Source organism: Cetorhinus maximus, unplaced genomic scaffold (genome assembly GCF_964194155.1).
Source record: "Cetorhinus maximus unplaced genomic scaffold, sCetMax3.hap1.1 HAP1_SCAFFOLD_966, whole genome shotgun sequence".
NCBI lineage: Eukaryota > Metazoa > Chordata > Chondrichthyes > Lamniformes > Cetorhinidae > Cetorhinus > Cetorhinus maximus.
In genome coordinates, this window is record NW_027596908.1 from 63,744 (window position 1) to 89,980 (window position 26,237).

The window sequence follows — 26,237 nt, forward strand, 5'->3', positions numbered from 1 at the left end:
AAAGTAATTCCTTAACTCCTTCCCGAACTAACCCCTTAACAAATAATAATCCCTTAATCCCCAAGAAACCCTTAATCCTAACAAATAACCCCCTCAAATAATAACCCCTTGACAAATAATAATCCTTTAACCCTAACAAGTGACCCCTTGAGAACTCTCCCCTTAACCCGAGCAACTAACCCAGTAGTGTAGTGCTGCCGGGGCACACCGGAGCGTCTCTCCATTACCTTCTATTTAAAGGCTTTAATATTCACCGCTGGGTCCCAGTCACCAGCTCGTCGCCTTCATCTGCCCAATCGGCTCTGATATTTTTCAATGAAGCGCCACTTTTCCATTTACGCACCATCGGCCCTTCAGTCTGGAAACTGAAGCTAATGACCTAGGAGACAAGGCGGGGTGAGTGAGAGGGGAATCAGTAAGTTAGCGGCTAGTCAGCATGTCAGCCGCTATGTTCCACAGATTTTACCCGCGTCACCTCGCCCCACCAAAGTTAACCAGGCTCAGCACTTTAAAAGCCTTTCCAGCTGGCAGGGATTTCATTGTAAGATAACCAAGAGTTCCCAGCAGCATGGGACAACCCAAAGCAGCTTTTGTCCAGGCACATGGGCTGTGTTCTGATTGTGATGGCGGAGGGTCGTCAGATCCCGCATGAGGGTGAGTGTCATCTCCACCGTCAACCGTGTAACATTATCTCTACTTTCACAGGAAGATTCAGCCTGGTTTGGGTGGCTGGGACTAAGGGGAAGACATCGGGGCGCAATTTTCCCAGCCCGCTGGTGGCGGGCGTGACAGGTGAGCATGCGCGGAAAATATGGCGGGGCCGGCTTCACGACGGCGCCAAGGCAGCTCGCGATTGTCCGCTCAGCCCGCCAGCGGCGGGCCGCGTTCCCCGCCATCGGTCGGCGGGGAGCTCATTGTAATAGCATCTCATTTAAATGGCCACCTCGCCAGGCGCTGAACTCCCCGCCCGCCCCGCCCCGGATCGTCAGCCCACGTCGGCGGAATAGCACGTCGACGTGTTTCACAACGGGACGCAGGCAACGTGCACTTGGCGGCCTTCACTCTGGGGGAACTGAGGTGAGTGGACAGCAGTGTTCACTGCAGCTCTCCAGGGTCGCCCGCAGGCTTCAGGGGCACCGGCGGGGGGGCCTGGGTGAAGTGCTGCCCGGCCTCGGAGGTGACTGTACTCAGGGTGCGGGTATCAAGGGCAACTGCTGCCCTGGGCTGCATCCCACGCACAAGCAATCGAGGTGGATGGCAGGGTAGGCGAGGGAAGTGGCCACGCAGCAGGGACGCTCATACAAACTGACCATCCCTCTGCATCGGCCTCAGTGATACGACTGGGGTCGGGCTGCTAGCATTGCCACTACACCCCCCAGATCTTACACCCCACCGCCCCGGCACAGACTATGGGTTGAAATTTCCCCCTGTCGGGGGGGATGTTGATGTGCAGGGGCACACAGGCGTGCTTCCGATCGGCGCCCCCGATCGGAGGCACGGCGCCATTTTACGTGGGCGGGCCAATTCAGGCCCGCTCAGCGTGACGTCCACACGGAAGTGCCATACGCTCCTGTGAGGGCGGGGTGGGGGGGTTGAATCCCAAAATCAAGAGTGCGCTCTGCGCGCATGCGCGACAGAGCGCACTCATCTCCCTGAGGCTAAGTCCAGCCTCAGGCTCCAGATGTTAAAAACCTAAAATTAGAAATGTAAAATTTCCCTAAAATGTCACATGAGTTGAGAAATGTCCATAATTTTCACAAAAAACTTTATTAAACTTTTTAAAAGTTACATGAAAACTCATCCCGCCCGTGGATGAGGTTTCATGTTTTTCTAGTTCTCGCCGGGGCTCCTGGCCTGCCCGCTGACTTTAAGGTTGGATGGGCAGGTCCTTTAATTACAGAATTGAGTCTGTCAATGGCCTCAATTGGCCGTTGGACAGGTCGGTGGGCGCACAGCTGATTTTGCTGCGCCCCCGCCTTCCTGAAAATTTAAACGGGACGCGGTGACGTCAGGAGCTACCCCCGGCGTCACCACGCATCATTTTACATGTCAGCGAGCGGGCCCCTCCTCTGCTCACCAACGTGTAAAATCCTACCCTATGAGTCCGCTCCCACGTTACTGGACCGTGGAGCAGTTGGATTGCACAGGTTGTACGGTCTCCTCGCCAACACTGGTCATGTAGCAGTCACTGCTGGAGGCACTCACAGCCCTTTGCAATCTCAGCATCCCAGTGTGGACCAGTGCCCCCCATGTCGCAGGTCAACAGGGCAGCCATGCAGCGCACTCATCTCTGGCCATCCGAGGGGTGACCAGCACTCTCCGGGAAGCATTAAGGGGCAGTCACACTGGGCCAGGAAAGGTGCTAAGTACAGCCATGATAAGCACATCCCTCTCTCTCATTCATGCTGCAGGAGGACCACGTCAGGATCACGGATCTTGGTGACCTAGCTGTGTGCCTGATGGCCGACAGAGACCATAGAAGATTGAGGAGAGAGACTGAGGCTCCTGGCTGCGCAAAGGTAGGAGCAGTGACCTCATGAAGAAGGGGCAGCAGGGGCTCCCACACACACTGCCCAGGAGTGACAGCGAGTTGTGGCTGCTCGGCGCCTAGTTACACCCAGGGTCTATAGATGCCGCCTGCCATTCCTGCAGATGACTGAGAACCAGTGTCGCCGATCACTGCACATGTCTAGGGACCTGGTCGCTCACATCTGCCACTTGCTGCAGGTCTTGGCACCATCGCAAGCCTCCAGCCACAAATGCATCCATGAGGTCACGGATGCCATCTTCTCGAGGGCACACAACTTTGTGCATTTCGCCTGGGACCGGGACAGCCAGAATGCAAGGGCCATTGGATTCGCCCTGATCTCGGGATTCCCACAGGTTCAGGGTGTGATCGACTGCATCCATGTGGTGCTCAGGTCTCCGTCGCTACACATGTTGGACTACATCAACCGCAAGGGCTTCCATTCACTGAATGTGCAGCTGGTGTGCGAGCACCAGAAACGCATCCTACAGGTGTGCGCTCAGTTTCCAGGGAGTGTGCACGATGCCTACATCCTGAGTCACTCGCACATCCTTACAGTCTTCCCGGATCCACAGAGGCTACAGAGATGGCTCCTCAGGGACAAGGGCTACCCGCACGGGCGGTGGCTGATGACACCCGTGCTGCAGCTGAAGAGGGTATCACGCATCATCATTGTCCACTACACCTTTTACAACCTGGCGCTGCAAGGGGGAGACGAGCTGGCTGAGGAGGAGCTGGAGGTCTCCTCGGATGAGGACAACGGCAGCGGGGATGGAGGTGAGGAGGTCCTCGGTGGTGATGATGACGGGGATGAGGCTCTCGCACTGGCTAGACGAGGCAGATGCTCGGGAGGTCCTCATAGCTGCCAGATTTGTAGAGGATGCAGTGAGGTGTACCCGTAGATCCTCACATCACAGTGTGAATGTTTGACTCCGGTCTGGCTTATGGCAGCGCCAATACCCTCTGTGAGAATGCTCCTGTCATGGAGATGTAGTGGAGGCCCTAATAGTCGCTCGATCGCAGGAGGATGATGACAACATGCAGTGAGGGCACTTCATGACTCTTCACGTAGCCTCTGTGAATGTCTGACTCCTGTCTGGCCGAGGGCAGCTCACTTGCGCTCCATGAATCAGGCCCATCTCAAAGACGCAGCCATGAAACTTGAGACGCATTCGATGCTGTGTCTGCCTTCAGTACCTCGGCCCTTCATGAACTGGTGCACAGCATCAATGGTCGCAGACACTGGTGCGATGGGGGCCAGCCCCTCCTTAAAGGTGCTGCGAGAACACAGAGAGAAAAGACGGAACTCTGTGGCGCCTGCCCACTGCATTCTGGCAGCAATGACCAGCACCATTGAGGGGCAGGCATCAGTAATGTCTCCACGGAGTGTGAGGCTGGACCATCACTGTGGTCTGAAGGCTGCAGAGCACAGGGAAGAGGCCCTGGACTGAGACACCTGCCTTTTATCTTGTGTGGAAAGGTTTCACATCCGAGTGACAAGAACACTGCTCATCAGAACAAGGAGCCTCAGGCAGGGAGACATTCTTAGGGGTTTATTGACAATATTGAACAGTATGTACAAGTGATCAACACCTGTGCCCAGGCTGTGCAACCACTTTTCCTTAACTGTCCAAACCTTGCTGCTAGGTCTTGGTCCTCCCCGGAACTCCACAGCGGAGGTGGAGGCAGCCTGCTGACTGTGACACCCTGTCTGTGATGACTTTGGCGGCCTCCCTGTGGAGAGCTGAGACTTGAAGGACCCCGGCCTGCTTTCGGGGTCCTGCTGTGTGGCAGTGGCATCCTCCTCAGCCTGTGGAGCTGGAGCTGTGGAGGTCACAGGAAGAGGGGACTCGAATGGGTTGGTCACTGAAGAGTGGTGTCCCTGGAGTGTGCACCTGCTGATCCTCCTTCCTATGGGTGCCCGAGGGCCCCTGGCTGACTCCATGAGGGGAAGGGGTAGCTGGAGTGAGATCGAGCTGCCCAGCACAGCTCTTGCGTACACGCTGTTGGAGGCCAACTATCGTGTCAGCAATAGAGTTAAGCCCGCACAGCAGTGCAGGAGCGACGTCCTGGACCAAGGTCTCCATGGCGGCCACCATCCTGCCAGTACTGACCTTGGTGCGTTGCAATGCCGGCGCTATCACCTCAGACTGAAGACGGACGGGCTCCTCCATTGTGCCTTGCAATCTGAGGAGTGCAGCGGACATCCCTTCCTGATGTTCCCAAGTTTGTCTTTGCAGCTCCAGCAACTGTGACATGACCGAGTCCAGAGGCTCCTCATCTGACTCGGACTCAGGAATGTTCTGGCCTCCAGCACCTCCTCCGAGTGCCGGGGACCTGGTAAGTCCCTGCTTCCACCTGCTGTTGATCAGACTGTGCACTGTGCTCACCATGTGGAGTGTATTCACACCTGGAGCACTGTGGACAGTTCTGGTCTCCTTACTTAAGGAGGGATAGACTTGCATTGGAGACAGTTCAGAGAAGGTTCACTCGGCTGGTTCCTGGGATGAAGGGGGTTTGCCTTATGAGGTAAGGTTGAGCAGGTTGGGCCTGTGTCCATTGGAGTTTAGAAGAATGAGAGGCGATCTTATTGAAACATATCAGATTCTGAGGGGGCTGGACAGGGTGGGTGCGGAGAGGACGTTTCCCCTCATGGGGGAATCTAGAACGAGGGAGCACAGTTTCAGAATAAGGTGTCCCCCATTTCAGACTGAGACGAGTAGGAATTTCTACTCTCAGAGGGCCCTTACACTGTGGAATCCGCTACCCCAGGGAGCAGTGGATGCTGCGTTAGTCAGATATTTGATCTACAAGGGAGTCCAGGGTTATGGGGCCAGGCAGAAAAGTGGAGTTAAGGCCACAATCAGATCAGCCATGATCTTATTAAATGGGGGAGCAGGCACGAGGGGCTGAATGACTTCACGCTTCTCCTATTTCTTCTAATGTACTTGTATGTGGACTGTAGCTGGAAGTTTAAGGCTCTAGATTTAGGGTAAACAATCTAAAGGCTCATGGGTCCAAACCTCACGACTGCTAGTATTTGTGGTGCTGTGATCTCCTTTTGGGTATGGACTCAATGGGCTGTTGGAAGGTATATGCTGAGGAAGCGCCGCACTGTCGGAGGGTCAGTGCTGAGGGAGCGCTGCACTGTCGGAGGGTCAGTACTGAGGGAGCGCTGCACTGTCGGAGGGTCAGTGCTAAGGGAGTGCCGCACTGTCGGAGGGTCAGTACTGAGGGAGCGCCGCACTGTCGGAGGGTCAGTGTTGATGGAGCGCCGCACTGTCGGAGGGTCAGTGTTGATGGAGCGCCGCACTGTCGGAGGATCAGTACTGAGGGAGCGCCGCACTGTCGGAGGGTCAGTGCTGAGGGAATACTGCACTGTTGGAGGGTCAGTGTTGAGGGAGTGCTGCACTGTCGGAGGGTCACTGTTGAGGGAGTGCTGTAGTGTCGGAGGGTCAGTGCTGAGGGAGCGCCGCACTGTCGGAGGGTCAGTGTTGAGGGAGTGCCGCACTGTTGGAGGGTCACTGTTGAGGGAGCACCGCACTGTCAGAGGGTCAGTGTTGAGGGAGCTCCGCATATCGGATGGTCTGTGCTGCGGTACCACCGCCCTGTTGGAAGGTCAGTACTGAGGGAGTGCTGCACTGTCGAAGGGTCAATGTTGAGAGAGTGCAGCACTGTCGGAGGGTCAGTGTTGAGGGAGTGCCGCACTGTCGGAGGGTCAGTGCTGAGGGAGCGCCGCACTGTCGGAGGGTCAGTGCTGAGGGAATACTGCACTGTTGGAGGGTCAGTGCTGAGGGAGTGCTGCACTGTCGGAGGGTCACTGTTGAGGGAGTGCTGTAGTGTCGGAGGGTCAGTGCTGAGGGAGCACCGCACTGTCGGAGGGTCAGTGTTGAGGGAGTGCCGCACTGTTGGAGGGTCACTGTTGAGGGAGCACCGCACTGTTGGAGGGTCACTGTTGAGGGAGCACCGCACTGTCAGAGGGTCAGTGTTGAGGGAGCTCCGCATATCGGATGGTCTGTGCTGCGGTACCACCGCCCTGTTGGAGGGTCAGTACTGAGGGAGTGCTGCACTGTCGAAGGGTCAATGTTGAGAGAGTGCAGCACTGTCGGAGGGTCAGTGTTGAGGGAGTGCCGCACTGTCGGAGGGTCAGTGCAGAAGCAGTGCCGCACTGTCGGAGGGTCAGTGCTGAGGCAGTGCCGCACTGTCGGAGGGTCAGTGCTGAGGCAGTGCCGCACTGTCGGAGGGTCAGTGCTGAGGCAGTGCCGCACTGTCGGAGGGTCAGTGCTGAGGCAGTGCCGCACTGTCGGAGGGTCAGTGCTGAGGCAGTGCCGCACTGTCGGAGGGTCAGTGCTGAGGCAGTGCCGCACTGTCGGAGGGTCAGTGTTGAGGGAGTGCTGCACTGTCAGAGGGTCAGTACTGAGGGAGCGCTGCACTGTCGGAGGGTCAGTGTTGAGGGAGTGCCGCACTGTCAGTGGGTCAGTACTGAGGGAGTGCTGCACTGTCAGAGGGTCAGCACTGAGGGAGCGCTGCACTGTCGGAGGGTCAGTGTTGAGGGAGTGCTGCACTGTCGGAGGGTCAGTGTTGAGGGAGTGCCGCACTGTCGGAGGTTCAGTGTTGAGGGAGTGCCGCACTGAGAAAGAAATGCCTCCTTCCATCGATGCACCTCCTTCACACTCAATATGAGGAACATTGAAAACTGGCTTTTCGAATTGTTTCAGATAACCTTTAAGGATATAAAAGACGCAACTGATAAAATCAAAGAGATTGATGCCCTGACCAAGAGGATCATTGCTTTGGAAGAACAGGTGGCTAGTCTAAAGAAATGTAAGTGAGAACATACTCGATCTGGGCTTTATAATCTTTTTCTCCTTCTTAGTCACTTCCTCAGGATCAAGGAATGAATTGCTTTCACTTGAGTTTGGTTGGTTTTGAGCTGGTGATCTGCAGATTCTGCCCCGTGTGGGGTGGGTGGAGCTTCAAGGGTTGGGTAGATAGGTTGTTTGAGGGTTTGTGCACTCCCTCAGAGGCCTCGACTTTCGCTCTGCACGTTCCCAATGAAGCTTCTGTGATTGGTGCCTTCCCGAATGAGCTTTCTCCATTTTGGTCAGTCACAAGACAGGGACTCCCATGAGTCAGCAGGGATGTTTGACCTCTTCAGGGATGCTCTGAGGATAGCCCTCAAAGGTTTCTACTGTGCTCTTGGGAGCCTCCTGTCATGACTGAATTCTGAGTAAAGCAGTAGAGCTTTGATAGTCTGGTGTCAAGCATACGAACAACACAACCCTTCCAGCGGAGCTGGTCTGAGTGCTTTATCTCAATGGCTTGGGACACGATGCTGCTGTTTGACCAGCTTTCTTGTCACCAGATTTGTAGGATCTTACGAAGAAGCAGCTGGTGGTATTTCTCCGCTGCTTTGAGTTGCCTGCTGTAGATCACCCAAACCTTTGAAGCCTATATGGGGGTCACTGCTGCCCAGTAAAGCACGAACATAGTTGTCATAACCAATTAACACACGAGCCACAAAGTATCAAACAATGAGCGTCTCCAACAACAGACAATCTAACCATCACCCCTTGACATTCAATGGCATTACCATCACTGAATCCCCCACTATCAACATCCTGGGGGTTACCCTTAACCAGAAACTGAACTGGACTAGCCATAGAAATACTGTGGCTACAAGAGCAGGTCAGAGGCTGGGAATCCTGCAATGAATAACTCACCCCCTAACTCCCCAAAGCCTGTCCACAATCCACAAGACACAAGTCAGGAGTGCGAAGGAATACTCCCCACTTCCTAGATGAGTGCGGCTCCCACTCAAGAACAACACAAGAAGGTCGACACCATCCAGAACAAAGCAGCCTGATTGGCACCACATCCGCAAACATTCACTCCCTCCACCACCGACGCACAGTAGCAGCAGTGTGTGTACCATCTACAAGATGCGCTGCAGGAATTCACCAAGGCTGCTTCGACAGCACCTTCCAAACCCATGACCACTACCATCTAAAAGGACAAGGGCAGCACACAAATGGGAACACCACCACCTGAAAGTTCCCCTCCAAGTCACTCACCATCCTGACTTGGAAATATATCGGCTGTTCCTTCACTGTCGCTGGGCCTGAGGCAATTCGAGGTAGATTATAAATGCTGACATTGCCAGATAAAGGGCGTCAATCATCATGTAATTTTAGAAGGGAAATGGAAAAACACAAGACACATTAGATTGAACATGAGAAATGTGATATATTGTGGGAGGAAGAATGAGGAGAGGTAACTTCAGCTGAATAATGTAATTTTAAACCAAGTGCAAGAACAGCAATCTTAACATTTTCACCCTAATTTTCAAACATATCCATGGCCTCCTTCCCCTCCCTATCTCTATAACCTCCCCCCAGCCCCAACAACCCTCCCTATCTCGGTTACCTCCTCCAGCCCCAACGACCCTCCCTATCTCGGTTACCTCCTCCAGCCCCAACAACCCTCCCTCCCTAACTTGGTTACCTCCTCCAGCCCCAACAACCCTCCCTATCTCTGTAACCTCCTCCAGCCCCTACAACTTCCTAATATCTGTAACCTCTTCCCACTCCTAGAAACCTCCCTACCTCTGTAGACTCCTCCAGCTCCTACAACCCTCCCTATCTCTGTAGCCTCCTCCAGCTCCTACACCCTCTCTATCTCTGTAACCTCCTCCAGCCCCTAAACCCTCCCTATCTCTGAAACCTCCTCCATCCCCTATAACCCTCCCTATCTCTGTAAGCTCCGCCAGCCACCACAACTCTCCCTATCTCTGAAACCTCCTCCAGCCCCTACAACCCTCCCTATCTCTGTAACCTCCTCCAGTCCCTACAACCCACCCTATCTCTGAAACCTCCTCCAGCCCCCACAACCCTCCCTATCTCTGTAACCTCCTCCAGCCCCAACAACCCACCCTATCTCTGAAACCTCCTCCAGCCCCCACAACCCTCCCTATCTCTGAAACCTCCTCCAGCCCCCACAACCCTCCCTATCTCTGTAACCTCCTCCAGCCCCCACAGCCCTCCCTATCTCTGTAACCTCCTCCAGCCCCCACAACCCTCCCTATCTCTGTAACCTCCTCCAGCCCCCACAACCCTCCCTATCTCTGTAACCTCCTCCAGCCCCCACAACCCTCCCTATCTCTGTAACCTCCTCCAGCCCCCACAACCCTCCCTATCTCTGTAACCTCCTCCAGCCCCCACAACTCTCCCTATTTCTGTAACCTCCTCCAGCCCCGACAACCCTCCCTATCTCTGTAACCTCCTCCAGCCCCGACAACCCTCCCTATCTCTGTAACCTCCTCCAGCCCCTACAACCCTCCCTATCTCTGAAACCTCCTCCAGCCCCGACAACCCTCCCTATCTCTGTAACCTCCTCCAGCACCTACAACCCTCCCTATCTCTGAAACCTCCTCCAGCCCCTACAACCCACCCTATCTCTGAAACCTCCTCCAGCCCCCACAACCCTCCCTATCTCTGTAACCTCCTCCAGCCCCTACAACCCTCCCTATCTCTGAAACCTCCTCCAGCCCCGACAACCCTCCCTATCTCTGTAACCTCCTCCAGCCCCTACAACCCTCCCTATCTCTGAAACCTCCTCCAGCCCCCACAACCCTCCCTATCTCTGTAAGTTCCACCAGCCCCCACAGCCCACACTATTTCCATAACCTCCTCAGCCCCTACATCCCTCCGAGATCTCTGCGCTCCTCCCAATTCCGGCCTCTTGACCATCCCCCGATTCCCCATCGCTCCACCGTTGGCGGCCGTGCCTTCAGGTGCCTGGGGCCCTGAGCTGTGGAATTCCCTCCCTAAACCTCTCCGCCTCTCTGTCTCTTCACGCCTTTAAGACACTTCTCAAATCAGACCTCTTTGACCAAGCTTTTGGTCACTTGTCCTGACATCTCCTTATCTGCTTTAGGGCCACGTTTTGTGTTAGAACACTCCTGTGAAGCCCCTCTGGATATTTTGTCATTCTGAAGGTGCTATATAAATGGCAATTCTTGTTGTTCTTATTGGCTCCTGCCTGTTTGCTCCTCACTCACCACCGTAACCTTCATTTCTAGATGTGCCGAGTGTCATTTTCCACGCTAAAGTGTCCGACGGCAAGAACCCAGGGGCAAAGCAACGTCTCATTTACGACTCAATTATTGTCAACAAAGGATCAGCTTACAACCCCTTGACTGGGGTTTTCACTGCCCCAGTGGCCGGCACCTATCACTTCACTTACTCACTGCTCGGGGGAACGCACGCAGAAAATACTGTGGTGCACCTGATGAGGAATGAGGAAACACAGAGTTACTTACACAGCAAACTGAAAAGTGAACAAGCCCAGACAGCGTCCATGCCCGCAATACTGTCCCTCAACAAAGGTGATCAAGTCTGGGTCCGGCTGGTCAGCGGAAACATATGGAGTGGACTGGGAGCCATGAACTTTCAGGGAGTCCTTCTGGAGGCTGATGAGGCGTGAGCTGGCAGGGCCTCTGGCCTTGACAGACTGAGCTGGACTCCCGTGAGGAACGGTCCACTCTGTCCAATCAACACCTGCCGCTTGACAAATCCATGGAACATTTTCATCCTTTCTTTGCAACCTTTCAATATTTGTACTCTTATTTTTTTGCAAAGTGAGGAGATGATCCAGAGAACTCACCAGAAACCCGATACTCCCATACCCCCATCTACTGTCAGAAAAACTCCCTACAACATCCCAGCTCCCCAACTGGAACATCTTCCTCCATAACCCAGCTCCCACATCGGGACCCCTCCCTCCAAAACCCGAGCTCCCCCATCAGGACCCCTCCCTCCAATATCCCTACTCCCCATCGGGACAATACCCTCCAAAACCCGAGCTCCTCCATCAGGAACCCTCCCTCCAATACCTCTATTCCCCCATCGGGACCCCTCCCTCCAATAACCCTACTCCCCCATCAGGACCCCTCCCTCCAATACCCCAACTACCCCATCGGGACCCCTCCCTCCAATATCCCAACTACCCCATTAGGACCCCTCCCTCCAATACCCCAACTCCCCCATCGGGACCTGCCCCTCCAATACCTCTACTCCCCAATCGGGACCCCTCCCTCCAATACCCCTACTCCCCCATCGGGACCTGCCCCTCCAATACCCCTACTTCCCCATCGGGACCCGTCCCTCCAATACCCCAACCCCCCCATTGGGACCCCTCCCTCCAATATCCCAACTCCCTCATTGGGACCCCTCCCTCCAATATCCCTACTCCCCCATCGGGGCCCGTCCCTCCAATATCCCAACTCCCCCATCGAGACCCCTCCCTCCAATATCTCAACTCCCCCATCAGGACCCCTCCCTCCAATATCCCAACTCCCCCATCGAGACCCCTCCCTCCAATATCCCAGTTCCACCATCGAGACCCCTCCCTCCAATACCCAAGTCTCCTATCGGGTCCCCTTCCTCCAAAACCCCCATCGGAAGCCCTCCCTCCAATTCCACAACTCCTCCATCGGGACCCCTCCCTCCAATAACCCTATTCTCAAATTGGGCTCCCTCTCTCCAATACCCCCTTTCCCCCATCGGAAGCCCTCCTTCCAATACCCCAGTTCCCCCATCAGGACTCCTCCCTCCAATACCCCAATTCACCATGAGAAGTCCTCCCTCCAGTACCCCTACTCCCCCCAAAGGAAGCCTTCCTTCCAATACCCCAATTCCCACATCAGGAGTCCTCCCTCCAATACCACTATTCCCACTTTGTGACTCCCCACTCCAATTTCACATCTTCCCCCATCAGAAGCCCTCCCCCCAACCCCCCAAATCTCCCATTGGGACCCCTCTCTCCAACACCCCAAATCTCCCATTGGGACCCCTCCCCCCAACCCCCCAAATCTCCCACTGGGACCCCTCTCTCCAACACCCCAAATCTCCCAATTGAACCCCTCCCTCCAACACCCCAAATCTCCCATTGTGACCTCTCCCCCCACCCCCCAAATCTCCCATTGGGACCCCTCTCTCCAACACCCCAAATCTCCCATTGGGACCCCTCCCCTCAAACCCCCAAATCTCCCACTGGGACCCCTCTCTCCAACACCCCAAATCTCCCATTTGGACCTCTCCCTCCAACACCCCAATCTCCCATTGTGACCCCTCCCTCCAACACCCCAATCTCCCATTGTGACCCCTCCCTCCAACACCCCAATCTTCCATGGGGATCCCTCCCTCCAACACTCCAAATTTCCCATCAGGACCCCTCCATCCAATATCCCAAATCTCCCATCGTGACCGCTCCATCCAATATCCCAAATCTCCCATCGGGACCTCTCTTTCCAACACCCCAAATCTCCCATTGTGACCCCTCCATCCAATATCCCAAATCTCCCATTGTGACTCCTCCCCCAAACCCCCCATCAGGACCCCTCTTTCCAACACCCCAAATCTCCCATCGGGACCCCTCCATCCAATATCCCAAATCTCCCATCGTGACCCCTCTCTCCAATACCCAAACTCCTCCAAATCTCCTCCATCCAATATCTCAACTTCCTCCGTTAGACCGCTTCCTCCAATACCCCCCAATCCATCGAGACCCCTTTCTCTATTGCCCCAAAATTTTCACCACCACATGGGAACATAAAACTTAGGAGCAGGAGTAGGCTATTCAGTCCTTTGAGCCTACTCCACTATTCGATAGGATCATGGCTGACCTGACTGAAGTCCCAACTCCACTTTCCCCCATATCCCTTGACTCCCCCTGTCTATCAGAAATATGTCTAACTCAGTCTTGAATAAATTCAATGACCCAGCATCCACTGCTCTCTGTGGAAGAGAATTCCGCAGACTAACAAACCTCTGAGTACATTAACGATCCTCCTTATCTCCATCTTAAAATAACTGTGTCCCCTTGTCCTCATTTTCTCCACAAGAAGAAATATCCAGCACCACTACCTAACCCTAAATTCACCACACCCACTCCCTTAAATTTTCCAATGAGGTTTATCTCACTCTCTCCCCAGTACCCCCTGCCCCTCGATCCCGACTCCCAGTGTGTAGGCCAGGGTGATTAGATTTTGGTTTATCTCGACCACTTTTAGACCATTTTTATATTATATTCACTGTAATAGCTAACAAGGTCAAGGAAGCCATTTTGATACTAACACATGGCTAAACAAGCTATTTTGTATTTTGCGTTAACTGCATGTATTAACGAAATCATTATATTAAGATAGTAACCAGTCACAAAACTGATGATTGTACAAGCCGTGAGCCTTAAATGAGTTACAATTAATGAATCAGCAATCATATTAATGAGACAGGATTGATTGAATTAAAGGCAACTGCTCTGAAGGCTTTGATGTATCAGAAGATAAGCAAGGTTTGAAATGTTAAGTAGGTAAACAGGTTAAAGGCAAAAGTTGCATTTTTAAATAAATCAGACTAGATTGATTTCAAAGGAGGGATGAAATATTTTGCCTGGCCAGGAGAAGTTAAGAAAAAGTGTGTTTATTTTTCCAAAAGATTACTGGTAAAATTTTTACTATGAGAGATTTTTAGTATTAGAGATGTGAAGTCCAAAGCCATAATGAAACAATGGGAATTTGCATTCAAAGGGGAAAATATGTCTCAAGGAAAGAAGACTGTGTGTAAGGACAGGCATTCTAAGACCTAACAAGTGTGAAAAACCTTCAGCATCTAAGCCTCAAGCTGATGTCTACAAAGAACTGAAGTTAAGAAAACTCACTTTGAATTGGATTGTTCAGGGTCATGTGTTTCTTTGCCTGGGTCTTTTAACATTTATGTGTCTAACTGTTGCCTTAATGAAAGTGTAAGTGGTAGATTAGCTAGTGGATTTAGAAGTTATGATAGTAATAATTTGTAGATCTATGTATATACTTAAAATGATTTCTTCTATTAATAAAGGTTTAATTTAGTTTTGTAAGAAACCTATAAGATTCGGTGGTCTTACTACGACTGAATTCAAGCCACACAACTTGAAATTTATACAAATTGCAAACAGTTGTGGCAGGTATTTCAAGTTTCCCTTTGGGATTTGAGCAGCTCAGCATTTACCATTGGCTGTGCCATAACATGGTCAGAGCGAGAGAGAGAGGGTGAGCAGGCATGGGCAGAGGGAGAGAGAGAGCAGGGATGGACAGAGGATGAGAGAGAGAGCAGGAATGAATAGAGGGAGAGAGAACGCGGGGATGTACAGAGGGCGATAGAGAGAGAGGGGATGGAAGAGAGAGAGAGAGCGAGGATGAGAAGAGGGAGGAAAAGCGGAGATCGACAGAGGCAGAGAGAGAGAACGGGGATGGGCAGAGAGGGGGAGAGTGGGATTAGACTGGGTGGGATATTAATGGGTGAGGGGAGAGTGGGATTAGTCTGGGTGGGATATTAAAGTGTGCGGGGAGTGAGGAGGAGAGTGGGATTAGAGGAAGCGCGATATTAAAGGGTGCATGAGGTGAGTGGAGAGTGGGATTAGACTGGGTGGGTAATTAAAGGGTCCGGAGAGTGAAAGGGAGAGTGGGATTAGTCTGGGTGGGATATGAGGGGTGGGGATGAGTGAGGGGGAGAGTGGGATTAAACTGGGCGGGATATTCCACAGTATGAGTGGGATTAGACTGGTGGGATATTAAAGAGTGTGAGTGGGAGAGTGCAGTTAGACTGGGTAGGTTATTAAAGGGTGCGGATGTGAGGGGGAAAGTGGGATTTGACTGAGTGGGATATTAAAGTGTGTGAGTGGGAGAGTGGGATTAGACTCGGTAGGTTATTAAAGGGTGCGGATGTGAGGGGGAAAGTGGGATTTGACTGGGTGGGATATTAAAGTATGTGAATGAGAGAGTGGGATTAGACTGGGTGGGTTATTAAAGGATGCAGGGAGTTAGGGGGAGAGTGGGATTAGACTGGGTGGGATATTGAAGGGTGCGTGAGGTGAGTGGGAGAGTGGGGTTAGACTGGATGGGATATTAGGGTTGGGGGTGTGTGAGGGGGAGAGTGGGATATTAAAGGGCGTGGGATTTTATCTGATCTTGTTATCCATAATTTAATTGATTTCAGGCATCCCAATTTGCCAGCAATTTCTAAGTGACTCAATAAATTTACTTTTGTTTGTACAGGATTTAACCCATTAAGGCAAGACAGGACGCTTTGGAAAGTAACTTTAAGAAATTTATTAAAAGAGCAAGGTATGCTTAGCAACTCAAGTCTGTGACTTTTAACAACTTCCCCTGGGCGATCAGTCTGTCGATATGTAACCCTCTCAAGACTCTGTATGGGACACAAGGAGTCTTCACTTCTTATTTAGTCATCACCTTATGTCAGAGTCAGGCTTTTTCCAATTTAACAATTAATTGGTTAATTAATTGGTTCTTGACCATAGTAGCCACCTGGCCTCAGTATTTTCGACAAGAATACAATTGAACTGTTTCACCGTGTCTCTCCATCTAATCACTATTCACAAAGGCAAGCTCTTTGAGGTCAGACTGATGAAGAGTCATACGGACTTGAAATGTTAACTCTGTCTTTCTCCCCACAGATGCTGTTAGACCTGTTGAGTTTTTCCAGCATTTTCTGATTTTGCCTCTTTGTGGTCATGGTGTACACTCTCTCAGGAACTTATCAGAGTTCCAAGCATTACACTGATGGAATAACTTTTCAGAAACTGCTCTTTCTCACACCAACATAGAAATTTATTGTAATTAACAATTAACAAGCTTTAAATGAAAATCCTGTCTCATTAATATGATTGTTGATTCTTTAATTGTAGCTCATTTAAGGCTCACTGCTTGTACAATCATCAGATTTGTGACTGGTTACTATCTTAATATAATGATTTCATTAATACATGCAGTTAACGCAAAATACAAAATAGCTTGTTTAGCCATGTGTTAGTATCAAAATGGCTTCCTTGACCTTGTTAGCTATTACAGTGAATATAATATAAAAATGGTCTAAAAGTGGTCGAGATAAACCAAAATCTAATCACCCTGGCCTACACACTGGGAGCTGGGGTCGGGGGGCAGGGGGTACTGGGGAGAGAGTGAGATAAATCTCATTGGAAAATTTAGGGGAGTGGGTGTGGTGAATTTTGGTTTAGGTAGTGGTGCTGGATATTTGTGGAGAAAATGAGGACAAGGGGACACAGTTATTTTAAGACGGAGATAAGGAGGATCGTTAATGTACTCAGAGGTTTGTTAGTCTGCGGAATTCTCTTCCACAGAGAGCAGTGGATGCTGGGTCATTGAATTTATTCAAGACTGAGTTAGACATATTTCTGATAGACGGGGGGAGTCAAGGGATATGGAGGAAAGTGGAGTTGGGACTTCAGTCAGGTCAGCCATGATCCTATCGAATAGCGGAGTAGGCTCAAAGGACTGAATAGCCTACTCCTGCTCCTAAGTTTTATGTTCCCATGTGGTGGTGAAAATTTTGGGGTAATAGAGAAAGGGGTCTCGATGGATTGGGGGTCTTGGAGGAAGCGGTCTAACGGAGGCAGTTGAGATATTGGATGGAGGAGACTTGGAGCAGTTTGGGTATTGGAGGGGTCACGATGGGAGATTTGGGATATTGGATGGAGGGGTCCCGATGGGAGACTTGGGGTATTGGAGGGAGGGGTCCTGATGGGAGATTTGGGGTGTTGGAGAGAGGGGTCACGATGGGAGATTTCAGATATTGGATGGAGGGGTCCTGATGGGAAATTTGGGATATTGAATGGAGGGGTCCTGATGGGAAATTTGGGATATTGGATGGAGGGGTCTCCATGGAAGATTGGGGTGTTCAAGGGAGGGGTCCCAATGGGAGATTTGGGGGTTGTGGGGAAGGGCTTCTGATGGGGGAAGATGTGATATTGCAGGGGGGTGTCACAAAGTGGGAATAGCAGTATTGGAGGGAAGACTTCTGATGCGGGAATTGGGGTATTGGAAAGAAGGCTTCCTTTGGGGGGAATAGGGGTACTGGAAGGAGGGCTTCTGATGGGGGAAAGGGGGTATTGGAGAGAGGGAACCCAATTGGAGAATAGGGTTATTGGAGGGAGGGGTCCCGATGGAGGAGTTGTGGAATTAGAGGGAGGGCTTCCGATGGGGGTTTTGGAGGGAGGGGTCCCGATAGGAGACTTGGGTATTGGAGGGAGGAGTCCCGATGGGGGAGCTGAGATATTGGAGGGAGGGGTCCCGATGGGGGTTTTGGAGGGAGGGTTCCCAATTGGAGACTTGGGTCTTGGAGGGAGGGGTCCCGATGGGGGAGCTCGGGTTTTGGAGGGAGGGGTCTCGATGGGGGAGTTGGGATATTGGAGGGAGGGGTCCCAATGGGGGAGCTTGGATATTGGATGGAGGGGTCTCAAAGGGGGAGTTGGGGTATTGGAGGGAGGGGTCCTGGTGGGGGAGCTGGGATAATGGAGGGAGGGGTCCCGATGGGGGAGTTGGGATATTGGAGGGAGGGTTCCCGATGTTGGAGTTGGGGTATTGGAGGGAGGGGTCTCATTGGGGGAGTTGGGATATTGGCGGGAGGGGTCTCACTGGATGAGTTGGGGTATTGGAGGGAGGGGTCCCGATGGGGGAGTTGGGATATTGGAGGGAGGGGTCTCGATGGGGGAGCTGGGGTATTGGAGGGAGGGGTCCCGATGGGGGAGTTGGGATATTGGAGGGAGGGGTCCCGATAGGGGAGTTGGGATATTAGGGGGAGGGGTCTCATTGGGGGAGTTGGGATATTGGCGGGAGGGGTCTCACTGGGGGAGTTGGGATATTGGAGGGAGGGGTCCCGATGGGGGAGTTGGGATATTGGAGGGAGGGGTCCCGATGGGGGAGTTGGGATATTGGAGGGAGGGGTCCCGTTGGGGGAGTTTGGGTATTGGAGGGAGGGGTCTCAATGGGGGAGCTGGGTAATTGGAGGGAGGGGTCTCGATGGGGGAGTTGGGATATTGGAGGGAGGGGTCCCGATGGGGGAGCTGGGATATTGGAGGGAGGGGTCTCGATGGGAGAGTTGGGATATTGGACAGAGCGGTCCCGATGAGGGAGTTGGGGTATTGGAGGGAGGGGTTCCGATGGGGGAGTAGGGGTATTGGAGGGAGGGGTCGCGATGGGGGAGTTGGGATATTGGAGGCAGGGGTCCCGATGAGGGTCGGGGTATTGGAGAGAGAAGTCCCGATGAGGGAGTTGGGGTATTGGTGAGAGGGGTCCCGATGGGGGAGTTGGGATATTGGAGGGAGGGGTCTCGATGGGGGAGCTGGGATATTGGAGGGAGGGGTCTCGATGGGAGAGTTGGGATATTGGACAGAGGGGTCTCGATGGGGGAGTTGGAGTATTGGAGGGAGGGGTCCCGATGGGGGAGTAGGGATATTGGAGGGACGGGTCCCGATGGGGGAGTTGGGATATTGGAGGGAGGGGTCCCAATGGGGGAGCTCGGGTTTTGGAGGGAGGGGTCCCGATGTGGGAGTTGGGTTATTGGAGGGAGAGGTCCCCATGGGGGAAGTTGGGTTATTGGAGGGACGGGTCCTGATGGGGAGCTCGGGTTTTGGTGGGAGGGGTCCTGATGGGGAGTAGGGATATTGGAGGGAGGGGTCCTGATGGGGAGCTCGGGTTTTGGAGGGAGGGGTCCTGATGGGGAGTAGGGATATTGGAGGGAGGGGTCCTGATGGGGGAGCTTGGGTTTTGGAGGGAAGGGTCCCGATGGGGGAGTTTGGGTATTGGAGGGACGGGTCCCGATGGGGGAGTAGGGGTTTTGGAGGGATGGGTCCCAATGGGGGAGTAGAGGTATTGGAGGGAGGGGTCCTGATGGGGGAGCTCGGGTTTTGGAGGGAGGGGTCCCGATGTGGGAGCTGGGTTATGGAGGAAGATGTTCCAGTTGGGGAGCTGGGATGTTGTAGGGAGTTTTTCTGACAGTAGATGGGGGTATGGGAGTATCGGGTTTCTGGTGAGTTCTCTGAATCATCTCCTCATTTTGCAAAAAAATAAAAGTACAAATATTGAAAGGTTGCAAAGAAAGGATGAAAATGTTCCATGGATTTGTCAAGCGGCAGGTGTTGATTGGACAGAGTGGACCGTTCCTCACGGGAGTCCAGCTCAGTCTGTCAAGGCCAGAGGCCCTGCCAGCTCACGCCTCATCAGCCTCCAGAAGGACTCCCTGAAAGTTCATGGCTCCCAGTCCACTCCATGTGATTCCGCTGTCTAGCCGGACCCAGACTTGATCACCTTTGTTGAGGGACAGTATTGCGGGCATGGACGCTGTCTGGGCTTGTTCACTTTTCAGTTTGCTGTGTAAGTAACTCTGTGTTTCCTCATTCCTCATCAGGTGCACCACAGTATTTTCTGCGTGCGTTCCCCCGAGCAGTGAGTAAGTGAAGTGATAGGTGCCGGCCACTGGGGCAGTGAAAACCCCAGTCAAGGGGTTGTAAGCTGATCCTTTGTTGACAATAATTGAGTCGTAAATGAGACGTTGCTTTGCCCCTGGGTTCTTGCCGTCGGACACTTTAGCGTGGAAAATGACACTCGGCACATCTAGAAATGAAGGTTACGGTGGTGAGTGAGGAGCAAACAGGCAGGAGCCAATAAGAACAACAAGAATTGCCATTTATATAGCACCTTCAGAATGACAAAATATCCAGAGGGGCTTCACAGGAGTGTTCTAACACAAAACGTGGCCCTAAAGCAGATAAGGAGATGTCAGGACAAGTGACCAAAAGCTTGGTCAAAGAGGTCTGATTTGAGAAGTGTCTTAAAGGCGTGAAGAGACAGAGAGGCGGAGAGGTTTAGGGAGGGAATTCCACAGCTCAGGGCCCCCAGGCAGCTGAAGGCACGGCCGCCAATGGGGAATCGGGAGATGGTCAAGAGGCCGGAATTGGGAGGAGCGCAGAGATCTCGGAGGGATGTAGGGGCTGAGGAGGTTATGGAGTTAGTGTGGGCTGTGGGGGCTGATGGAGTTTACAGAGATAGGGAGGGTTGTGGGGGCTGGAGGAGGTTTCAGAGATAGGGTGGGTTGTAGGGGCTGGAGGAGGTTACAGAGATAGGGAGGGTTGTGGGGGCTGGCGGAGCTTACAGAGATAGGGAGTGTTATAGGGGCTGGAGGAGGTTACAGGGATAGGGAGTGTTGTGGGGGTTGGAGGAGGTTTCAGAGATAAGGAGGGTTGTAGGGGCTGGAGGAGGTTACAGAGATAGGGAGGGTTTAGGGGCTGGAGGAGGTTACAGAGATAGGGAGGGTTGTAGGAGCTGGAGGAGGCTACAGAGATAGGGAGGTTTCTAGGAGTGGGAAGAGGTTACAGATATTAGGAAGTTGTAGGGGCTGGAGGAGGTTACAGAGATAGGGAGGGTTGTTGGGGCTGGAGGAGGTAACCGAGATAGGGAGGGTCGTTGGGGCTGGAGGAGGTAACCGAGATAGGGAGGGTTGTTGGGGCTGGGGGAGGTTATAGAGATAGGGAGGGGAAGGAGGCCATGGATATGTTTGAAAATTAGGGTGAAAATGTTAAGATTGCTGTTCTTGCACTTGGTTTAAAATTACATTATTCAGCTGAAGTTACCTCTCCTCATTCTTCCTCCCACAATATATCACATTTCTCATGTTCAATTGAATGTGTCGTGTGTTTTTCCATTTCCCTTCTAAAATTACATGATGATTGACGCCCTTTATCCGGCAATGTCAGCATTTATAATCTACCTCGAATTGCCTCAGGCCCAGTGACAGTGAAGGAACGGCCGATATATTTCCAAGTCAGGATGGTGAGTGACTTGGAGGGGAACTTCCAGGTGGTGGTGTTCCCATGTGTCTGTTGCCTTTGTCCTTTTAGATGGTAGAGGTCGTGGGTTTGGAAGGTGCTGTCGAAGGAGCCTTGGTGAGTTGCTGCAGTGCATCTTGTAGATGGTACACACACTGCTGCTACTATGCGTCGGTGACAGAGAGAGCGCATGTTTGTGCATGTGGTGCCAATCAGGCTGCTTTGTTCTGGATGGTGTCAAGGTGTTAATTGGTTATGACAACTAAGGTCATGCTTTACTGGGCAGCAGTGACCCCCATATAGGCTTCAAAGGTTTGGGTGATCTACAGCAGGCAACTCAAAGCAGCAGAGAAATACCACCAGCTGCTTCTTCGTAAGATCCTACAAATCTGGTGACAAGAAAGCTGGTCAAACAGCAGCATCGTGTCCCAGGCCATTGAGATAAAGCACTCAGACCAGCTCCGCTGGAAAGGTTGTGTTGTCCGTATGCTTGACACCAGACTATCAAAGCTCTACTGCTTTACTCAGAATTCAGTCATGACAGGAGGCTCCCAAGAGCACAGTAGAAATCTTTGAGGGCTATCCTCAGAGCATCCCTGAAGAGGTCAAACATCCCTGCTGACTCATGGGAGTCCCTGTCTTGTGACTGACCAAAATGGAGAAAGCTCATTCGGGAAGGCACCAATCACAGAAGCTTCATTGGGAACGTGCAGAACAAAAGTCGAGGCCTCTGAGGGAGTGCACAAACCCTCAAACAACCTATCTACCCAACCCTTGAAGCTCCACCCACCCCACACGGGGCAGAATCTGCAGATCACCAGCTCAAAACCAACCAAACTCAAGTGAAAGCAATTCATTCCTTGATCCTGAGGAAGTGACTAAGAAGGAGAAAAAGATTATAAAGCCCAGATCGAGTATGTTCTCACTTACATTTCTTTAGACTAGCCACCTGTTCTTCCAAAGCAGTGATCCTCTTGGTCAGGGCATCAATCTCTTTGATTTTATCAATTGCGTCTTTTACATCCTTAAAGGTTATCTGAAACAATTCGAAAAGCCAGTTTTCAATGTTCCTCGTATTGAGTGTGAAGGAGGTGCATCGATGGAAGGAGGCATTTCTTTCTCAGTGTGGCACTCCCTCAACACTGAACCTCCGACAGTGCGGCACTCCCTCAACACTGACCCTCCGACAGTGCAGCACTCCCTCAACACTGACCCTCCGACAGTGCGGCACTCCCTCAGTACTAGCCTTCCGACAGTGCGGCGCTCCCTCAACATTGACCCTCTGACAGTGCAGCACTCCCTCAGCACTGATCCTCCGACAGTGCGGCACTCCCACAACAGTGACCCTCCGACAGTGCAGCACTCCCTCAACACTGACCCTCCGACAGTGTGTTACTGCCTCAGCACTGACCCTCCGACAGTGCGGCACTGCCTCAGCACTGACCGTTCGACAGTGAGGCACTCCCTCAGCACTGACCCTCCAACAGTGCGGCACTCCCTCAGTACTGACCTTCCGAAGGTGCGGCGCTCCCTCAGCACTGACCCTCCGACAGTGCGGCACTCCCTCAGCACTGACCCTCCGACAATGCGGCACTCCCTCAGCACTGACCCTCTGACAGTGCGGCGCTCCCTCAGTACTGACCCTCCGACAGTGCAGCACTCCCTCAGCACTGACCCTCCGACAGTCCGGCGCTCCCTCATCACTGACCCTCCAACAGCCCATTGAGTCCATACCCAAAAGGAGATCACAGCACCACAAATACTAGCAGTCGTGAGGTTTGGACCCATGAGCCTTTAGATTGTTTATCCTAAATCTAGAACCGTAAACTTCCCAGCAACAGTCCACATACAAGTACATTAGAAGAACTAGGAGAAGCGTGAGGTCATTCAGCCCCTCGTGCCTGCTCCCCCATTTAATAAGATCATGGCTGATCTGATTTTGGCCTTAACTCTACTTTTCTGCCTGGCCCCATAACTCTGGACTCCCTTGTAGATCAAATATCTGACTAACGCAGCATCCACTGCTCCCTGGGGTAGCGGATTCCACAGTATAAGGACCAGTAGAAATTCCTACTCGTCTCAGTCTGAAATGGGGGACTCCTTGTTCTGAAACTGTGCCCCCTCGTTCTAGATTCCCCCATGAGGGGAAATGTCCTCTCCGCACCCACCCTGTCCAGCCCCCTCAGAATCTGATATGTTTCAATAAGATCGCCTCTCATTCTTCTAAACTCCAATGGGTATAGGCCCAACCTGCTCAATCTTACCTCATAAGGCAAACCCCCTTAAACCCAGGAAACAGCCGAATGAACCATCTCTGAACTGTCTCCAATGCAAGTCTATCCCTCCTTAAGTCAGGAGACCAAAACTGTCCAAGTGCTCCAGGTGTGAATACACTCCACACGGTTGTCAAAGAGCAACTGAACTGAGAGGAAAGGCCAGACCAAACACCCAGGGTTAATGTGGAAAGGATAGGGTGGATGAAATCTGGAAAAGTAGCTGTTCATTGCTAACACGGGAAATCACAATGGCTCTGACCTACTTGATAGGGCATCTCATTCTTGCACAAGCTGATGTCTGTCCAGGTCAGAACCCGGTTCAGCTATTACTTGGCAAATCAGCACCAGAGCATGAAAAGGCAGCTTCTGCTATTGGTTCACTATCCTCTGGGATAAAGAACCTCTTTCTGACACCAACCCTTTGTCCTGACCTTGATGTAACTGGAACCTTCTACGTTATCACAATGACTGCCACAGTCCCTGGAGTCACATTGCTGCTAGTGAATCAGAGAATTGTTAGATCGCAGAAGGTGGCCATTCAGCACATTGTTTCTGCACCAGCTCTTCAAATGAGCAATCTGTTCATGCCATTCCCCCCTCCCAACCCTCTCCCCATTACCCTGCAAATTCTCCCTTTTCAGAATACAGTCTTATTTCATTTCAAAAGCTTCCGTTGAACCTCTCAAGCAGTGTATTCGAGACCATAACCACTCGCTGTCACACAAACTTCCCTGGCTTCTCAACGAGCATGTTTATACCATACACTTACCTCAGCTAGTCCAGTACAGTGAGAGGTGGTGGTTTTGAAGGCAAATTGACAGAGGATCAAAAACAGCCAGGTCACCTGACACAAACACAGCAATAAAACACAAGGTTTAAGCAAGCATCCACAAAAGCTATTAATCAGACCTGGCTCCTGCAGAGTCTGACTGCACACCTCTTTGACACATTGCAGTGTTAGTGGTCTGACAGTTTGTGGTGATTCCAGTCTCCCTCAGTACTCCAACAGCACAAACAGAAAGAACATGTCCATGCATTGCACCATCTTAAACTAAACAAAAGTTTGGGGAACAGACATTCCCTGCTTCATTCCCCATGACAATGCCTTGACCAGAGTCGATTTGCCTGGTTTGAATTTAAAGAAAAGCTTGGCAGTTAACGATTGCCTGGTGCATTCTCTATGGCAATGCCTCTACCAGAGTCCCTGGAGTCACATTGCTGCTAGTGAATCCCATTGTAGCAATGAACAGTTACTTTTCCAGATTTCCATTTGCCAACCATTAAGCACCCTTTTCTCAAGCAGTATAAATTGTTGTTCCCTTTGAGATTTGAGAAGTTTACGAACCTGTCCTGGTGAGTTCAAGATGAAAAGCTTCAACAGCATATCTCTTATTTCAGCCATACTCAAGCTTACACATCACGGTTTCAATTATACATTGGCAACCCTGCTCCCACTCAATGTGTTACCTCTCTTTGGTGGAGCACCAGTCACCCATTGTTACATTCATTATCAGAGTTCACCCATCCATCACAGACAATATCATTAATCAGCAGCACATCCCTGTGACCACTATCCTGTTTCGACAGCAGCGTGTTCTGTGCAAGAACGCCATTTACATTTCCGAATTTCTCAAACTCCTGAATTTCTCCACATGCGCGAGTTACCTTTACTCAGATTGCTGCACTCTCAAAGACAGAGTCCCATCCTTAAAACAGTCTCTCAGCAAATGAAGCAGAGAATATAATTATTCGTGAACTCATTCATGATAATCTTATAAAATAGCCAAATCCAACCAGAGAGAATGAAAAGACAGGATTATATTTCATGGCAATGTAGTTGATTTTAACTAACGTGTACCTTCCCTGTATCACTCATTTTTGTTTCAGCGATTCTCCAGCTTTTGGAGCTGAGTTACTGTCTCCTTCTGTCTCTCTGGAAACAGGGGTGTTGTCTCTGAGTTGCTGCTTACATAGCAGGGAGGAAGAAGGAGGGAACGGAAATCAGAGCAAAATCGACAGCAGAAATGAAACCAGTGAAGCAGAACAAGTAAAATAGAATCAGTGAATTACAGAACAGAAAGTCATTAGGTGCATTATTTCCATATCAGCTCTCTGCATCAGCAAATCAGCTAGCCTCTCCCCCACCCTTTCCCCATAGCCCTGCAATTCTTTTTTCTCTTCAGATAATAATCCAACTCTCTTTTGAAAACCTCGATTGAATCTGCCTCCCTCACACTCTGGGGCAGTGCATTCCTGATCCTAACAACTTGCTGTTCAAAAAGGCTTTTCCTCATGTCACCGTTGCTTCTTTTGACAGTCACCTTAAATTGCTGTCCCTCTGGTTCTCGATGTTGCTGCCAATAGAAACAGTTCCTCTCTGTCCAGATCCCTCATGATTTTGAACACTTCTGTCTAGGATCCTGTCAATCTTCTCCAAGGAGAACAGTCCCAGCTTCTCCAATCTATCCCCGCAACTGAAATTCCTGATCACTGGAACCATTCTCGTGAATCTTTTCTGCACCTTCTGTAAAGATTTTACATCGTTTTGAAAGTGTGGTGACCAGAACTGCACATAATACTCCAGGACAATTTAAAAGGTTCACAGAAGAGAGCTTCTGGGGATTCTCTGCCCTCAGGACTGCCGTGACCTGAGTGAGAGAAGACGCGTCAGGATTCGTGGTCAGTGTTGACTGTGTCTGGGGATTTCTGATGGAAGATGGCTGCTGGCGAATGCAATTCAAGGTCCAAAATGATTG

At 51.7% G+C, this 26,237-nt stretch overlaps 2 protein-coding genes across 2 annotated transcripts; one reads left to right on the forward strand and one right to left on the reverse strand.

The window, feature by feature from the left end:
* Window positions 1-7,206: 7,206 nt before the first annotated feature.
* On the forward strand, window positions 7,207-11,011 carry LOC144675348 (complement C1q tumor necrosis factor-related protein 3-like). Its single transcript, XM_078536180.1, has 2 exons — window positions 7,207-7,351; window positions 10,608-11,011. The coding sequence occupies exons 1-2, from the start codon at window positions 7,207-7,209 to the stop codon at window positions 11,009-11,011; spliced, it is 549 nt and encodes a 182-aa protein (XP_078392306.1).
* Window positions 11,012-19,149: 8,138 nt separating this feature from the next.
* On the reverse strand, window positions 19,150-23,756 carry LOC144675349 (complement C1q tumor necrosis factor-related protein 3-like). Its single transcript, XM_078536181.1, has 3 exons — window positions 23,745-23,756; window positions 22,136-22,241; window positions 19,150-19,994 (listed from the first exon to the last, which is right to left on the reverse strand). The coding sequence occupies exons 1-3, from the start codon at window positions 23,754-23,756 to the stop codon at window positions 19,591-19,593; spliced, it is 522 nt and encodes a 173-aa protein (XP_078392307.1). The 3' UTR covers window positions 19,150-19,590.
* Between the last annotated feature and the right edge of the window lie 2,481 nt (window positions 23,757-26,237).

Bases quoted from the DNA above. Each gene is read 5' to 3' on its own strand.
- LOC144675349 (XM_078536181.1), bottom strand. The intron at 19,995-22,135 runs GTAAGTGAGAAC...CTTCATTTCTAG, and splicing joins GGTGGCTAGTCTAAAGAAAT to ATGTGCCGAGTGTCATTTTC.
- LOC144675348 (XM_078536180.1), top strand. From the start codon at position 7,207: ATGAGGAACATTGAAAACTGGCTTTTCGAATTGTTTCAGATAACCTTT. The intron at 7,352-10,607 runs GTAAGTGAGAAC...CTTCATTTCTAG, and splicing joins GGTGGCTAGTCTAAAGAAAT to ATGTGCCGAGTGTCATTTTC.